At 35.7% G+C, this 18831-nt stretch overlaps 1 protein-coding gene across 2 annotated transcripts; it reads left to right on the top strand.

The window, feature by feature from the left end:
* Positions 1-273: 273 nt before the first annotated feature.
* On the top strand, positions 274-6541 carry LOC120258997 (CTP synthase-like). Of its 2 annotated transcripts, none has more exons than XM_039266510.1 (21): positions 274-588; positions 1462-1541; positions 2076-2162; positions 2317-2367; positions 2453-2570; positions 2687-2791; positions 2891-2955; positions 3080-3163; positions 3285-3335; positions 3424-3486; positions 3619-3665; positions 3784-3853; positions 3958-4020; positions 4647-4736; positions 4823-4861; positions 4975-5202; positions 5295-5380; positions 5505-5553; positions 5692-5772; positions 5852-5945; positions 6036-6541. In XM_039266510.1, exons 1-21 carry the CDS (start codon positions 471-473, stop codon positions 6218-6220), a joined length of 1854 nt encoding a protein of 617 aa, XP_039122444.1. In that variant the 5' UTR covers positions 274-470; the 3' UTR covers positions 6221-6541. The 2 variants fall into 2 exon arrangements, with proteins under 2 accessions (XP_039122444.1, XP_039122445.1); XM_039266511.1 differs by having other exon boundaries at positions 275-588; positions 2735-2791.
* Positions 6542-18831: the final 12290 nt, after the last annotated feature.

Consider the following 18831-nt stretch of genomic DNA (forward strand, 5'->3'; position numbering starts at 1 on the left):
AAAAAGAGCACAGTCAATAAAGCAAGAAAGATAGAAAAGGCCAAACAAAATACCTCCTTTTTCTCTTTAATTTTATTTTTTTTCTTCAAAAACGAATCTCTAAATTGCACGTCCTTTATTTTTACTTCGGGGAAAACTTTAAAATAATAATAATAATAATAATAATAATAATTATTATTATTATTAAAAATGAAATAAAAAATAAAAGAGTTTTCACAAAAGGAGACAAGGAAAGCCTTTCCTCTTGTGTATTTAACCCCGCCCATTGTTGCTCTCTCTTCCAAGCTCGAGAGAGAGAGAGAGAGAGAGAGCGAGAGGGAGAGAGAAAGTTCATTCCTTTCTTGTGGCTAAGTGCGCGGAGAGCTCTGAAACACTTGAGGATTGTGATCAAAAGCGCGTTTTTTTTGCGGTATTTGAGGGGTTTTGAAGGTTGGGAGGGAGGAGAAGGAGGGAAGTTGAAGGAGAGAAGGATGAAGTACGTATTGGTAACTGGAGGAGTTGTGAGTGGCCTGGGGAAAGGGGTGACGGCGAGCAGCATAGGGTTGGTGCTCAAGTCTTGCGGGCTTCGGGTCACATCTATAAAGATTGGTACTTTGCTCACTTGAATCTTGTGTTTGGGGTTTTGGAGGGTTTGGAAACACTCATCTCTTTGGGGTTTCTTTTTGTTTTTCTGAATTTTGTTTTGGAAAAAGCGTGTAAAGGAACGATTTTGATGTTTTCCCTGTTTGGATGCTTTCGGGGGCACTGTTTCTAAGTTCCTGGAGTTAATTTTATTTTATGTTCTTTTTGTTGGATTTTGTTTTTCATATTCATTTTACTCTATTTGATTTGCTTTTTTGAAGACAATAAAAACAACCAAACTTTGGCGGCTTCTTTTTCTTCTTCTATGAATCAATTGCTTTCTTTTTTCTTTCTAAATAAATAAAATAAATAAATAAATAAATAAAATAAAAAAATAAAAAAATCCTGATGGTTGGGGAAGTAGAATGCTAGGGTTCTTAGATTTCCTTTTACATATCTGTTATTTCTCTGTGAATGGGGGGATTTATGAATCCAGGATCTCCTGCTTTTAAGGACAGCAACCTAGGGACCCGCTGTTACTTGCTCAAGCAAAATGGCACACATGACACAAGGATTAGGGAAAAGGAGAGATCATCTTTCTGTTTCAGAAAGTAATTTATCTTTTGGATTGATGGGGACCGCCATCTTTGGTCCTTCTGTATTTCTCTACAGGGATCAAATTATAGATCTTTGATGTCTGTTTAATACTTCATAACTTGTTGTTCTTTTCACTGTTGCTGGTTTTAATCTTTGAGGTTTTGGCTAATCACTTGAGCTGCTTTTTGGACTTGTTTATATTATAAGTAGTAGTTAATTTCACAGTCAGTTATGTCCCAATGAATGGTGTCTTGAATTTATTTTTCATGGCATTTTCTCATTATGTCCAATTGATGCTTGTAGATCCCTATCTAAACACAGATGCAGGAACAATGTCGCCATTTGAACATGGGGAAGTGTTTGTTTTAGATGATGGTGGCGAGGTGTGCAATTCTCCCTTTTATTCATTTGTTCTGGTTTTTTGGTTTTTTGCTTCTTCTTTTTATGATGTTTGTTGCCACTTAATTTGGTAATATAATATTTGTGTGGTGTTAATTAGTTCTGGGCATTCACTTTAAGAATGCTTCAACTCGTGGGCTTAGTTTTTTTTTTAAAATCCACGTCACTGTTTTTTTTCCCCTTATTTGTATTTGCTTTATAGGTAGATGATCAACTTTTTGAATCTAACAACAACTTTTCATTTTAGTTTTAAATTTTGTGAACTGATTCAAACCGCCTCTTACACCAGTATTTCTTCATCCTTCAATTTATGACCAATCCTTGCTTTACTTTTTGAGTTTTGCTTACTTTGATTCATGTCAAAACTTTCTCGGTTTTGTTTTTCCCTTTTTCTTATTTTATTTTAGTCTATGCATGCAAGAGTTTAGGTCTTGATTTTCCCTGCTTGTTCTAAGTAATTATTGCTCTTGATGAATTGTCGAAGTGTTAGCACTTAACTATGGTGGTATTTTTTGAAGGTTGATTTGGATCTAGGGAATTATGAGAGATTTCTTGACATTAAATTAACCAGTGACAACAATATCACCACTGGCAAGATTTATCAGGTACTGCTTTATTACGCTCCTTCTTAGGAAAGTAAACGTTCAACTGTTTCTACTCTGTGGTATAATTTCTATAAGATCCTAAGATATCTAGACCGCCTATAGTTTTCTTGTCTGATTATTCCTGACATCTCACTTTTTTAATTATCCTATTCAGCATGTCATTAATAAGGAAAGAAGGGGAGATTATCTTGGAAAAACCGTCCAGGTAGTTTCATCTTATGTCTTTTTATTTTCTTGGTGCATATAATATTCTTTGGTATGACACTGAAAAATTCCTACTTGCTTTGAAGGTTGTTCCGCACATTACGGATGCAATACAAGAATGGATAGAATGTGTAGCTATGATACCAGTTGATGGCAAAGAAGGGCCTCCTGATGTTTGTGTCATAGAATTGGGTGGAACTATAGGTGAAGATCACAATAAAACATTTTTATATTCTAAATGAGTGCATAATCAGTGTGTCTTGCTATTTTAAATACCTTTTGGTCTATGCTTCCGATAGTTGTGTAAGTATGCGGTGCAGGAGACATGATGTTTTCACGGCATAATGAGAATGGAATTCTTGATGCAGGGGATATTGAATCAATGCCATTTATTGAAGCTCTGGGTCAATTTTCATATCGCGTTGGTGAGTAGATTGTGCTGACTACACTTTGAAATGGTTCCGTATCTCCAGCTTTCTTTGTCATTTGTTTGGTGACTATGCCATGCATTTTTCCTCTTTTAGGACCTGGGAACTTCTGCTTGGTTCATGTCAGTCTTGTGCCAGTTCTAAACGTGGTTGGTGAACAGGTTGGTAAATTTGAAAAACGAAATAACAAAACACCTTAGGACACTAATGTGAGCTGTGCGTGTAGGCTTGTTACTGAAAAAGGTCCCTTTCAGGCTTTAATAATGATGTTGTTTCTGTGTGTAGAAAACTAAACCAACACAACATAGTGTTCGTGGACTAAGAGGACTAGGACTGTCACCTCATATCCTAGCATGTCGCAGCTCTAAGGTTTCCCTGCTTGCCACTCTTCTCCCATTTCTCGCATCTTTTCCTGCCTTAATTTTATTTTATTGTATTTTATTTAATTTTTGATACTATGGTGATTCATGTGTTTTAATGGTTTCAACAGGCACTGGAGGAAAATGTGATAGAAAAACTCTCACAATTTTGCCATGTTCCGGTACTATACCTATGATTTAGACTCAAATATTTTGCAGATTTTTTTTAATCATAAAATACGGTATTTCTGATGCTAATATTTTTTGTAGGCATCAAATATCATCACTCTATATGATGTGACTAACATCTGGCAGGTTCCTTTGTTATTAAAGGTAGTTTTTTTGTTTCATATCTTGGTAAATTCACGATTCGAGTATCTAAGTTGCTCATTTGTGATTTAAATTGTTTCTTTTGGTTCTTAGAACTCAATGTTAATGAAAGGTAATTTTTTATTTGTCCTGTAGGAGCAAAAGGCACATGAAGCTATTTTGAAGCAATTGAGCCTTCTAAGGTTTGTCTAATGAGCTCCTTCCTGTTACTTCCTGATTCTTGTAGAACTGCATTTCCTTTGTTATATCTAGAGTCAGGAGAAGTAATTTTCTTTTTCTGATTTGGAATTTTCACATCAGTGTTGCTCGGGTACCAATGCTGGAAGAATGGATGGCTAGAGTCAAAATCTGTGACACATTGCATGATTCTGTTAGTGCTACTGATATATTTGTAGCTTAGTTTGCATTTCAGCTGTGTGTTGGTATTGACTTCTTATATCTTTTGTTATAATTGATAAACAATGTACTTTCCAGGTTAGGATTGCTATAGTTGGCAAATATACCGGTCTGACTGATGCCTACCTGTCTGTATTGAAGGTAATTTCTTTTCTTTTCTTTTCTCAAGTGTCTGTTTCTATGAGCTTTATTACTAAATGAAGCTCTGTTATTTCATTCCTCTTCTTGTATGGTTGGTGCTATAGTCTTTCCTACAACTTATCTTCTGATGTTCAAGCTATATTCTTAATTTCGCCTTTTATCTCTTGTATTTCATTACTTAATCTGATCAAAGTCCTATGGAAATACTTCTGAAATGTGGACGTGACATGTACCTTAGGAAGACTTTTTTTAGCTGCTGAAAAGGTGCTAATTCTTTCAAGTGCATTTCATAAAAGCCCAACCAGAAAAATCTGAGAAAGGCATTGTTGGTTGTAGTTCTGATTTTTGTTATATCTTCTGTACTTGTTCATCATTGATACTTTTGTTGGCAGCTAAGAAATACAGCTATTTGTTGGTGTACTGTGAAATGATATAGGCCACAAGCCACTCATATGTATATAAGTACTTTATCATGCTAAAATTTAAATGGACATCAGATAAATATTTATATTCAAATGAAGGAATAGATGTATATTACTAGCCCCGATTATACTCTGAGATTTAAGAAGCTGTTGAAATTTAGATGCTAATGTGAGTTCATTCTTCACTAACGAGGATGTTTGCAGGCACTCTTGCATGCTTCTGTAGCTTGTCGTCGGAAGCTTGTAGTGGAGTGGGTGCCTGCCTCTGACCTTGAGGATGCTACTTTGAAAGAGGTTTGTTTGTGACCTGAATACCTCCTTGAATTCTTATGTTTATTTTTGTCTTCCATGAAAATTATAATTTTTTGATCTTTCTATAGACACCCGATGCTCATATTGCAGCATGGAATCTGTTGAAGGTAAGTTGTTTTTTCTTGTGTGTCCGTGTGCACTCTGGCATTATCAATGCGTGAAAGCGACACAGAACTATCAAGTTATTATGCATCGTTGTCTGAGTAAATTTTCATTTCAGGGTGCAGATGGTGTGCTAGTTCCTGGAGGTTTCGGAGACAGAGGTGTTCAAGGGAAGATTCTTGCAGCAAAACATGCTCGAGAAAACAATATTCCTTTTCTTGGCATTTGTCTGGGCATGCAAACTGCTGTAATTGAGTATTGTCGATCCGTTCTTAACTTACACGATGCGAACAGCACAGAGTTTGATCCAGACACAACAAACCCATGTGTTATTTTTATGCCGGAGGTAAGAAGAGTCAAGTTTCAGATTATTATTATCCTGATGCCCTACAATTGCGCTGCATGACCGTGAAATTTTTGTTATCTTATTCTTCGCAGGGTTCAAAAACTCACATGGGAGGGACAATGAGACTTGGATCGAGAAGGACATATTTCCAGGTGGCGGACTGCAAATCTGCAAAGTTGTGAGGACATAAATATCCCTTAAAACTTTCTTTGATTACCTGATAAAAATGCTAATGGAATTCTCTGCACGATTTTTCTTATCATAACATAAACTAATTCTTGTTTTTCACTTCTCCTCACTAGGTATGGAAACGCCAAATTTGTTGATGAACGCCACCGTCATAGATATGAGGTCCGTCACAGATTCCAGTCTTTTAGTTGTCTTTTGAGTTTTTTATATGTTCCTATTGTCCAATTTGCTGTTATATATCTTTTTGAAGTTACTTTGCGTGGTTATTGAAGTGTTTAGTTCATCGATGCTCGGTTGCAGGTGAATCCTGATATGGTAAAGGAACTTGAGGAGGCTGGTCTTTCATTTGTTGGCAAAGATGAAACTGGAAAAAGGATGGAGGTTAGCATTTTCATTCGATCATGCTCTTATACACTGTTTTCATGTTTGCTTAATGTTATTAATGTGTTGCCTTTTGCAGATTATTGAGTTACCTACTCACCCTTACTTCATCGGTGTTCAATTTCATCCAGAGTACAAATCAAGACCCGGAAAGCCCTCTGCTCCTTTCTTAGGTACCATTATCAATCTTCCAATGTTTTCACCACAGAACCATATAAATGCAGAAAAAATGGTTAAAGTTTCTGATTGGTATCGCTTTGCAGGACTCATAGCTGCCTCATGTGGCCAGTTGGATGGTTTGCTGGGCCAAGCTAGTAGATTACCAAGAAGTGTATTGGGATCAAAGGGTTACCAAAATGGAAATTCAAACAAGACTAAGAAGCAAATAGGGACAGGAAGTTTTTACCTGAATGGTAATGGTAATGGTGTTCATGCGTTGACAAGTTAGACTAACTGATAAGTGTTGTTTGTTCCTTCCTGTGGTATTCTTCTGAGGAGCCTGAGAAGGAAGTGGTTTTGCTGTTATAGGTAGCTTGAAGTATTGTTTACAGTGTTCGGAGCTCGTTCCAGGCTTTTAACAAGGAATGAGCTTGTATTGTTTTTTCTTTTTCTTTTTTTTTTAATTTTTGCTTTATTTATATGTTGGAAATCTTTTCTTTTATGTTTTTATGTTCAGACGTCCTAGTGTTACCACTTGTAAATTCTAAGTAACTTTCTTTGTATGAAAATCAAATCATGCTTTGTTATCCAGTGGCCCTGTTTTGTTGTACTGGTGGTGAACATGTTTATGTTCTCTGTCTCTCTCTGTCTGTCTCTCTCTTATTTATTTATTTATTTATTGGTTTATTTTTGTGGAGAATATGAGATCAACTTTGAATTGTAATTTAACATTTCAAGCATAAATGAAGTATGCAACCAAATGAAGCAAACAAAAATGGTGTTATCTAAATTGAACCAACGATAAAGTGGTCTATTGATAGTCGGGTCTCTAATAGAATTTTTCATAAGTGGTGAGAGTTCGAATCTTGGGTGAGGGTATATTATGTAAGAAATATGATTCATCACCTTTATTAATAACATTAATTCCTATTAAAGATGTAATATCCTCCTTTTTTTTCATATTAATTAGAATTTCATCATATAAGGAATGTGATCATTTTTTTTGAATGAGGATCTCTAATTTTATTACTTCCCCACAAACTTGAATAAAATAACAGAGTGTAGCCAAGTTTGTCCAACATCGATGAAGTAAGGTAAGTTATAGGGGCTTAATGAAAATGTCTACAATTTGAGAATGAGATGGAACATCACAAGTAGTACGTTAAGATATTTAAAAATGATAGTCAATTTTATTATGCTTTGTTATTGCATGAAATACCATATTATTATTCATGTAAAAGGTAGGGCGTATTATCATTAAATAAAGCATAACTTGAAGGTCTAGTTAAATAAATGAAATTCAAGCAAGTTCAACTTAAGTAGAAGCCATAGCATGAGAATTAACCTCAATAGAGGATCACACATTGGTTCGTTGTTGTTTAAAGTTCCAAGTAATGTGAATACTGGCAAGAAAGTTTAGAAACCTGCAGTTGATCGATGAGTGGAATTGCCTCTGGCTCGATCAGTATGTGTAAAGGCATAAAAGGTCATCGAGAATTTGGAGAGATAGTGAAGACCATAATCAGTGTTTCCGCATATATTATGAAGGACTATTTGATAATATGAAAGGTTGATTGATGCACATAGTGGGGGATCCCACAATCGAAAAGGACTAGCTAGCCCTCGTATATATTCACATGGACTTTTCCTCAATTAAATGATGTGAGACTAAACCGGATTCTCAACATTACTCCCATTCAAACCCGAACCAATCTAAACTAAATTGGCATCATTAATGCATAAAAAAAAAGTAATTCACAACGTAAGCAATATTTGGTCAGATAATCAAGAGCTCTAGTAAAACTTCAATAAATGGTGAGATCATGAAATGACTCAGTATCATGAGGTTTTTTTTTTCTGACATAGGTGGAGAAATAAACTTGCTTCCAGTGATGTGATCTTAATGAAAAGATCAAGAGCATATTTCCTTTGAGATAGAAAATTAAAGACCATCATTAATATGAACTATCTCGACATTAACAAAATAATAGATGTTTCTAAGATCTTTGAGTTTGAATTCCTTTTTGATTAACTTGAAGACAAAAATCATCAGCATAACATAAAGTAGGAGAATAAGAATATTAATGGAGGTAGTTCGAGTAAATAGACAAGAGTTAGCAATAATGGAGAAAAAACTATAATAACACAAAAACATACTCAAATGGTCAAACCAAGCACAAAAAAGAGTTTGCTTGAAACTATAAAAAGTGAGCTTCATGTGGCGCATTATTTGACTTGAGTGGATCAACAAAACTTGGTGGTTGAGTTAGAAATACAGTCTCAGAGAGCTGATTATGAAGAAAAAGCATTCTTTACATAATGTTGTTTAATTCCCAACCTTTAATAGTGGCCAACATGAGAATGACCCGAATTCCACCTTATTTAACAACCAACGAGAAAAATGTCTCCTTATAATCAATTCCTTTTTATTAATTAAAACTTTGAAACAATAATATAAGCTTTAAGATGATTGAGACTGCCATCATACTTTAATTTGGTTTTAAAGGCTGATTTAGAACCACGATCATTCATATTTGGTATTTTTGGGATAAGTGTTAATATGTCATTTTCATATAATGTAGCAAGTTCTTCTATTGTGGCCAACCAACCTAGATGTTGCTTTATAGAATACATAAATTTCAGCACAAGACATATTTGGGAAATGACATGAACAATTACATAGTTTGAATAGAGCTTAAAAATGTCATTATGCCCGTGTAACTGCTTAGGATTACTTACCATAGTTCGCTAAAAAGGTGTCACGGCTCGGCACACTGACAAATGGCATATACACACAAGGCCGAGACCAAGTGAACATGCAAATCCTCAAAACTTGTCTCAAAATAGATGATAGCATCTAATATAAACATAGATTTCAAAAGAAAAATACTATAATGTCAGAATACAAGAAATTCAAACTAACAAGGTTTGAAAAAAAAACAATTATTCAAAATGCAAATGTCTGGGTGTACTAGAAGGGTAGAACATTATTAAGGTGCTAAACTAAATTACACTTCGCTCAAAGATCTTCTTTAAGCTATCCGCCAATCGACCTTACTTCTGATTTGAAAAGGGGTAAAAATAAATTCATGAACTTGACCGTCTAGTAAGTAATCACTAAAAATAATGGCATCATATAGGCTTTCAAAAATTCATAATTTAAATACAAACAATTATAATGGAGCAATACAACATTTAACAAAATGCAATTCAGGTGTGCATGTGATTCTACATAATATAATATAATAGATAATTAAATAAATAGCTCCATATTTATTATGACCGAAAACAAAATATCAGAGTTTATTTGTTTAAACTTGGTACCGTAATCAGAAGTTAAGAGGTCTTTGTTTACTATTGGTGATCCAAGCAAGAATATCAGAAACTGTTATTTTTTTTTTACCAATGACACGATGCAAAACTATTGTCTTATTAGAACTTCATGTTGACACGATCATTATTTAACCCCCAGTGACAGAGTCAGTGCATAGTTAATTGGAGACTACAGACAATTATATTAAAATATCTAGTGTTCATAACATCAAATAAACATAAGTCAACGTTTCATAGGTTATGAAAATAACTGATACATGTATATATACAAGCATATAACTCAAAAATCTCCAAATATTCATTGAAGCAGGAATGCAACAAAAATTTGCATGATCTAAGTTTTGGTAAAACAAAATAATCCCATTATTTCATAATTAAGTATTATCCAAATCATTTGTAAAATATTGAATAATTGAATAATCACATATATATATATATATAATAACTGGAGCTTTAATAAAAATGACTTAAAGAATAATTAAATGAACAAATAACTAACCCCTATTTATTAAAAATAAATAATTGAGATCAATCAAGTGGGTAATTCCGGAAGTGTAGAAAGTTAAAACTTATGTGTATACATATATCATAATTTATATGCTGTTTATTAACTTGAAAAAAAATCACCAAACTCTAAAAAATTCTACTCTATCATTAAAATCAAATCTCGAAGGAAGGTCTTAGAAACATAAGCATACAACATGACCGAATTTTTTTAGCTTAATTATACAAAATAACATCATGTATCTAAGAGAGAAGAGCTAAAGCCAAATAGGAGCTTCACATGTAAAGTAGAACATTGGGCCGGAATTGATATTAAACGGGATATAAGAAGATAGTAAGTTGCCCAACTATCACAATTGGAACAATTTCATGAAGTTCTTCTCTAGAAAGAAGAATAGTTAGTTGCACATCCATTAAAATTAGTGCCTTATTAGTTAGCTCCAACCATCCTTAGCATGTGGTGGAAAAACAAAAGCAAAAACAAAAACTCTTTTTTTAGCCATGATCAAGTTATGGTAAGACAAAGTCTAATCTTTTAAACATAAAACTTTCAAGTCATGAATTTATTATAGTTCTAAACACAAACAAAAAGGCTATCTGCTAAATGCGAGACAATTAGCATATTTAATAGACACCTAACCCAACCTGTGTTGTAAAAGATGGTGCATACAAAGGTCCATTCAACTAATATGAACACGAGAAAATAACAATCTAGACTAAAAACAAGGATTGGCAAGTTATCCAAACTGGGTGATGCAAAAAGTCAACCTTTTGACATTGATTGAAGGGTGGCACTATCGTCACTTCATCACTAACAACCTAAAGACCAAAACGACAAGCAAGATAGGCAAGCATTAGTCTATGTGTTGCATGTTGCATCGATGAAAAACCATATATCACATCACTTTCAAATGATATCCACTACTTAAAATAACTTCTCTCTCATGGCAATAGATTGTATTTAAATAAAACCAACCATCATATGGGAGTTGAGAATATTGTGTCTCATGCATGAGATGAAGCTGAAACAAAGTAAAAGAATATCTCAAAGAAACAACCTAGTCTAACAAAACATAAAAGGATAAGGTTAAAAAGTGCGGGGTCCATAAACTCCACCACCTTTGAAATTGTTTATTCCTCTAAAACTCATATCTGAACTATCAAAATGGTACGGGTATCTCTTTTTCATCCCAGACTCTAACTCCCAAGTGGCCTCGTGTTTTGAATGATTACTCCATTAAACCTTGATATATGGAATGATTTTTCCTTCACATGCTTGATCCTTGAAAATCCAAATAATTTTCACTGGTCGCTCCATATATGTCATATCATTGTAAGCTCAAAGACAACAAACTATATCACATGCTCTAGATTCAAGATGAACTTCTTTAGCATAGAAACATGGAGCACATTATGCACCTCAGAAAAAGCTTGCTGATGAGTGCATTTTATATAGATATTTTACATATCCTATTATATGATTTTCTTGTCTTTTAGCATATATTTTGGTATAAATCAATGCTACTTTGGGTATTTGTGTTTAATTGTGTAGGCAATTAGGTTTTGGGATGAAAGAATGAATTTTGGAACAAATCATGCACAAAACAGAGCTGAAATGCAAACTACAGGGGAAGCATGCCCATGCTTATGCCCATGAACTTTACAGGAAAAATCCTCATCTAGCTAAGCACGAGAATTGTAGCACGAGAACTATAGCATGTGAAGCATGCCTGTGCTTCATCCCGTGCAAATTACGGGTGTTTCCAGAAGAAGAGAAGAACAGTACTACAACAGGAATACTGTAGCACGGTTACTATAGCAAGCAGAAGAAAAAACATGGCTTCAGTACCCAGAGCACAGGCGTGCTTATAGGAAGCACGCTCATGCAAATTATAGGTTTTGCATTTTTCAAGCCAAAAAGTGCGGAAGACTTTCCCGAAATGAGCACGGTCAAGAGCACGGCTGTGCTTGCCTTGGGAATGCCTTTTTAAGACCTAAAGTTAGGTTTTCAAAGGGATTTTTTATGGTGAGGTTTTCTTTGGATATGAGTGAAGACTATGGTGGAACTTCATTTTCCCATGGATTGGAGGTGGATCTGAGGTGCTATTACACCGAGTTGAGCGGAGCAACGTCGGTAAGACTTCATAGGAGCACCGACGGAGTTGTTTGGGTAGAAAAAAGGGGGGTTTCATGGATTCTTTCTCTTTTGTTTTCTTTAGTCTTTCATGTGTTCATAAACTTATAAGGGGCTAACTGTCATACAGTGCCCCGGATTATGAATCTTGACCTTTGATGTGTTGATTTTAGTGCATGTGATTATTGAGTTTTCTTGTGGTTTCCCTTGTGTTTATTTGGATTATCGTCTTGTGTTGATTGCCATTGATGTTTGTATGTTGCAAAACTTGACGTGGGGATTGCTGATATCTGCATGAGCATTGATGTGGTGTGCATGTCCCCCATAGCTTCAATTGTAGTCAAGAGTGCATGTTAACACTAGAGTGATTTTTAGCTATCTACAGGATAAGCTTTATTCGTTTAGCTACAGCACACATTAGGGAAGGGGTTGAGTTCGCTCCGGGCCTTGAGTGAGGGCGTACGTTATCATCCTCCGTAGGTGGTCACCAAGGTCCAAGGAGATGTACATGTAATCATTGCCTAGTCAGTACATTGGTTGAGGGGATTAGTCACAGGCACCACTCTATCTCTGTGACTCACACCCAATTCACTTCCAGTCCTATATTTACTTTAGCAATTAGTCCAATTTTCTTTTATTAACCTTTTGATCTGGCTAGATATTAGAAGAGCAATGATTACTAAAAGCTTACCAATCTTTGAGGATTCGACTACCCAATCCATTCGGGTACACTTTACTACTTGTACGACCCGTGCACTTGCAGTTACAGAAAGAGCGTATCACTTACGGTCCAGCAAGCCAATATGCCACATTACTAATGCACTCTAAAATCTTAAAAGGACTAAAATACCTAGGGTTGAGCTTGCCTCTAATGCCAAAATGCATAACTCCTTTATGGGAGCTATTCTCAAGAACACAAGGTCTCCCACTTGAAACTGTACGCTTCTTCTTCCATTATCTACATAACTCTTCTATCCGCTCTGAGCCGTTTGTAAATGATCCCTAATTAGATGAATCTTCTCTACCATCAACTGCACAGTCTTTAGCTCTACTAATCTCCTCTCTCCACATCATCCCAATAAACATGTGATTTGCATCTTTTACCATACAATGACCCATAAGGAGCCATTTGAAATCTTGACTAATAGCTATTGTTATAAGCAACCTTAATTAGAGGCAAGTATCAATCCCAAGAGCCCCAAAGTCAAGCATATAGGCTTGAAGCAGATCTTCTAGATCTAAATCATATTCTTCGACTACCTATTAGTTTGTGGGTGAAAGGCAGTGTGGAAAGTTAATATATTTTCTAAAGCCTTATGTAGACTCTTCTAAAAGTGCACTACGAATCAATTGTCTTGATCTAACATAATAGTGACTAGAATACCATGAAACCTCACAATTTGATCAAAATACTACTTAGCTAGCTTCTCTAAGGACATGTTAATCTTCATAGCTAAAAAGTGAGCAGACCTGGTCAACCTGTTAACCATTACTCATATATTGTCATAACCTTTACTATTTCTAGGAAATCCAGATACAAAATCCATGGTGATATTCTCCCATTTCCACTTAAGAATGGGAAGAGGATGTTGAAGTCCTGCTGGCCTCTACTACTTCAATTTAACATACTGATAAGTTAAACACTATACCATAAATTGAGAAATATTCCACTTTATTTTATTCCACTGAAAAGTACTCTTATATTCTTGTACATTTTAGTCCTGCCAGGATGAAATGAGTAGTTGGTGTAGTAAGCTTCCTCCATGATTTCCTTCTTTAACTCTGGATTGTTTGTAACACAAACCTGATCCTCGAATCTTACTAAGCCATCTTCATGAACCATAAACTAAACTTGGGTGCTAGCTTCTACTTCTTGCTAGATCTTCTAAAAATAACTATCTTCTTCTTGTGTTGCTTTGATTCTTTCAAAATGAATAGGATGTATCACTAAACTTGCTAAAGAAATGCTAGTACCATACAAGACTACTTGTATCTTCATTCTTCTTATATCCTCCAGAATAGGTCTTTGGGAATCGACCAATGAAAGACTTCTAGCTAAGTGCATATCTACCACATTTGCCTTGCCAGGATAATGATTGATATTCAAATTATAATCTTTTAATAACTCTAGTCATCTCCTCTGCCTCAAGTTCATCTCCTTCTAAGTGAAAATATTCTTAAGGCTCTTGTGATATGCAAACACTTCATAGGCCTCACCATACAAGTAATGCAGCTAAATTTTTAGATCACAAAGCACTACAACTAGCTCCAAGTCATGAGTGGGGTAATTCTCCTCAAGCAACTTTAACTATTTAGAAGCATAAGTCACCACATGCCAATTCTGCATCAATACACACCCTTGTCCTATTTTACAAGTATCGCTATAAATAGTAAACCCTCGATTAGGAGACGGAAGTGTAAGAATAGGTGCAAATACCAATTCACATTTCAACTCTTGGAAACTCCATTAGCATTGATTAGACCATTGAAAGCTTGCTCCTTTCCTAGTGAGCCTTATTAATGGTGTTGCTAACATTGAAAACCCTTCCACAAACTATATGTAATAACCAACTAATCCCAAAAAGCTATGAACCTGTGTCACACTAGTAGGTATTTCCTACTCAACAATTGGTTTTATCTTCCTTGGGTCAACAACAATCCCATTCATAGTTACCAGATTTGCTAACCTCCACCGATCTTCAATCTATATTGCTCGTACCAAATCGGAGTTCATTTTCCTCCTGGATCTCTTGCATATGCGATCTGAGTTGATGATAGGGGCATATCAAAATTAATTAACTATAGATTTTATAAAAATCGATCTAATAGATTTTTTTCAATAGTTATAGATAACATTTGAATTTATTAGGTTATAAAAGTTGTAATAGATAAAATTGCTATCAATTTTTAAATATATGACACACCCTTGTGCGTGTGTACCACAAGTGCACGGGTGTAAAAGTAATAAAGTATCCAAAGTGTGGGTGGGCGAATCCACAGAGAATAGACTCTAGAAATAAGTATTTTTCCTAAGTAGTTGATGTGTTCTCCGCAAGTGCACGGGTTGGACACAAGTAATACAGTGGTACCCCGTGAGGCGTAGGGTTGTCGAACCACAGAGACCGGACTCGAAGTACTAGTTGATCTTCTAATGTCTAATTGGATCACAAATTAGGGTAAAGATGATAACTAAGAATCTTAAAAGAGGGAAGGATGAAAGGTAAGGGTTGAAACTGAACTAGGTGAGAGACGCAGAGATAGAGCAGGTGGAATTATCAGGTAGATTAGGATTGAGTATTTCAACAACAAGAGAGCAATGGTCTGAGAAGATTCCTATGAGCTATCGTATGCCGACTTACCTCTAATGCCTACCAGGTACATTCTATGGTTCTTGCATGTGCTCAAAAGCAATGTTGCATCTATAGTTCTCAAATACACCAAGTTTTGCTAAGGTAACTATGGTTTCATACACATCGAGTTTTGCAATCACACAAGGTAACTACAACTATGGCAATCCACACACCAAGTTTTACCTAAGCAACCGTGCATATCAAACACATCAAGTTATGCAAACACAAGGTTAAACACAAGAAGCCAAAAGAACTCCGTAGATCATTAGGAGAAAGTATTCAAAACATACAAAGCATCAAATTTCAACATCCCGGATCACCATAGATGGTTAGCCCCTGAGGGATGGGTACAACATGGAGAAAACAACAATAGATCTAAAGAAAGAAGACATGACTCCCTTCTCTTCAAGATCACCTCCAATGTTAAGCTCCATACGCTAGCCCCACTTCTCTTGTGCCTTCGACTCTACTCACACTCTTGCACTATAAGTTCAGTCTAGGCCCAGAAATATGAAAGGGAAGACCATGGCAACCACCCTAAGAAGAAGAAGAGAGGATGAAGAGAAGGTTGAAAAGAATGCCCTGGATCTGACTTAAAAAGTAGATTTCAGGCTCGACAAGCCTTAGACATGGGGGTGTTCATCCCACTGAATATCACTGGATTGTAGTTTCCAGGCTCTACACACCCTGAGCATGGGGGTGTTCCTTCCATTGAAAATCATTGGATTGTTTAAACAATTGAATCACATAATTCTAGCACCGACACGCCCCTGCATCGGCTCCTAGCACAATCATGCTAGGAGCACACAAACCGTGTCCCTTCTCTGGACTTGTGCTACAATGATTTGCTATAATAACTCAGCTTTAGTGATTTTTCTACAATATAGTGATGAATCTTGCTCTTTTGCATAGGAACCTATTTTTCTGTACAAATAGACAATAATACCCATAGTAGTCCTGAATCACAATAAATAAATGCTTAAAGACAAGATAAATACATGAAAAAGGTATGGAAATATATTTGAAATGCACTCATCAGCAGTCAATGTGACAAATCAATTGGTGGATGTGCTCAAAATGTAAACAAAATATGAAAACAAGTAAATAAGCAAGGATGAAATGAGGAGATTATCAATAGTAAAGCGGGCTACCTGGACAATGCTTTCCCTAGGGTTCTTGTTTCAAGTGCAAGACTAAACTACGCTTCCTTAACTGAGTTTTAATGAGTCGTGGAAATCCAAAAGCGCAAGGTCCCAAATCTAAGGTCAACCTTGACTAGTCCCCTACAAGGTCCCAGCAGAGAGGAAACTCTCGACGCCTCACACCACGTATGACTGCTAAAAGCTCTAGGGACTCTAAGTGATAAACCCTATTCTCAAATCTAGGTCAAATCCTTTGGTCCAGGCGAATGACCCCTAATCACAACTAAGCCCCAGTGGAAAGAAAACTCTCAACACTTCACTCTGTTGTGATTGTAAAGAACTCTTGGAATGTGGAGGTAGGATAAATCACGCAGGAAAGGAAAAAGGGACATTCCACTACCTCTTGACTCATCCCTCTCTACCTTCTTCAACCTAGGTTAATCTAATCCAAATGGTGATGGTCACTTGTCAAAAGGATGATTAGATGGATTCTCAACCCTAGTGTCACTCTAGGGGAAAATCAAGCAATAAGAATACACAAGGTTGAAACTCATTTAAAGAAAATGCAGTAGAGTCAATAAAACAAGAGTAATCTAGGGTTTATATGTTCAAGTACCCACTAGGGGTTTAGCTCTCCATGGTGCAATACAAAATCAAATATGAAATAAAAATAGAATGCAAGCAATCCATAGATAAAATCCCCTTTCATTCCTCAATGATGGTCTCCAAGGGCTGATTCTTCTTCTCCAAAGACTCCCTCATCAAACCTAAGGCACACCTCGCCGAATCAATGCCGACAAAATCTCTCCCAATTACTTTATTTTGAAGAAAATCAATGTTTGGAAGCCTAGAAATGTCCCCCAAATTCTTGCAAAAACCTCCTCAAAATCTCAGCCGCACTCCCTCTCAAAGTAGGAAGAAGATCCCTCAAAAACACATATGAGCAGCCTTTTATACTTGAGAATTGATCATCCACACGACCGTGTGGATTCTCTATTCAGGTAGTGAACAATAACTACTACAGTAACATATGGACAGTGATTTGCTACATTAGACCATGAACAGTACCACCCGACTTCATTTTCTCCATTTGAGGTCACACGGTCGAGCACACGCCCGTGTGTTAGGTCAAGTGGCATTTTATCTTTCAAACATGTTGAAATAGCTCTTGAAATCTTTGTACAAGCTAGGTCATGAAGGTGTGACTGCCTTTGTGCCCTTCCACTTTGTGAATTGACTCGAATGCTCTTGGAAAGTTGGCACACACCTTCATGCTTTTGATCCCGGCTTGTATCTTGATCCTTGTTCCATGCAAGAGATGTCCCAAAAAGCTGCGTTCATGAGCTATTTTTGCCTTCTTTCTCCTCAACAAGTCTTCACAACCCTAAATGCACAAAAGAACACGAAAACACATGAATGAGATATAATACCTGATAAAACTAATGCTCTATATAAGTAAATCATACTATTTAATATGTATACACAAGCATTCATCAATATAGTGTAAGTTTTTTAAACCCAATGCATTATTAATGAAATAACATCTAACCAACTATTAAAGTTAATATCAGATGGGAAATAAAACAAATCATTAACTTACTTTACTTTAACCAAAATTACATTAATTAGACAAATGGTTGCTATAACCTAGGCTTGATTTAATAAGAACTCTAAAAGATAAAAGGAAAATCTATTAAGTAATTTCTCCAAAATATAACCAATGGTCCAAAGTTTATCTCCAACCAACATTTCAATTCTAGGTTCATTATAGGTTTTTCTTAATCTCAATTCTCAAATTGTATTTTGTTCATATTTCTGGTCATTTGAGACACAAAATTTTACTTTTCTAATCACAAATTTTTCAAGTTATTAAACATGGTCTTTGTCAAAAGGAAACATGGGGATTTTGCAAGACTCACAACACTATCAAGGGATTAATGTGTAAGAAGATTCATGTTGTTTCAACACTATCACAACCTGGAAAGACTCACACATCTTCAACAGCTAATTCATAATAAAAAGCCCTCTAGTCAATGAGGTCACTATCACAAGCACATCTACAGCTCAAGGAAAACATTCAGGAGGTTGAAAATGTTGAACTTGTAAACATTGCAAACAAGTCTTTACTAGTTCATACACTAGAATTTATGTTCATTTCTTTGGTCCAGACCTTGGGAAAAGATGTGAAATCCAACGCTGCCCAACCATGCTATAAAGATAGAAAAGAGATTAAAAAAATCACGAAAAAAAGTCCAAGAAGCAGAAGAAGCAGAAGAAACATGAGTGCAGTCTTCTTTAAAAGGTTCCACCATCACCAAAAGATTTAGCCAAGTACCTATGATGAAACCGATTGGAGATGCTTTTGGTACTATGGAGAGAAATCATATTGACTTGAAAGCGATAAGAGGACTAATAGCTAATGGAATCTCATTCAATG

Source organism: Dioscorea cayenensis, chromosome 4 (assembly GCF_009730915.1).
Source record: "Dioscorea cayenensis subsp. rotundata cultivar TDr96_F1 chromosome 4, TDr96_F1_v2_PseudoChromosome.rev07_lg8_w22 25.fasta, whole genome shotgun sequence".
NCBI classification, from domain to species: Eukaryota; Viridiplantae; Streptophyta; class Magnoliopsida; order Dioscoreales; family Dioscoreaceae; genus Dioscorea; species Dioscorea cayenensis.

Excerpts from the sequence above, each read along its gene's own strand:
- LOC120258997 (XM_039266510.1), top strand. The coding sequence starts at position 471 with ATGAAGTACGTATTGGTAACTGGAGGAGTTGTGAGTGGCCTGGGGAAA. Across the intron at positions 2,368-2,452 it reads ATCTTGGAAAAACCGTCCAG|GTTGTTCCGCACATTACGGA; the intron begins GTAGTTTCATCT and ends CTTGCTTTGAAG. Across the intron at positions 3,854-3,957 it reads GTGACACATTGCATGATTCT|GTTAGGATTGCTATAGTTGG; the intron begins GTTAGTGCTACT and ends TGTACTTTCCAG.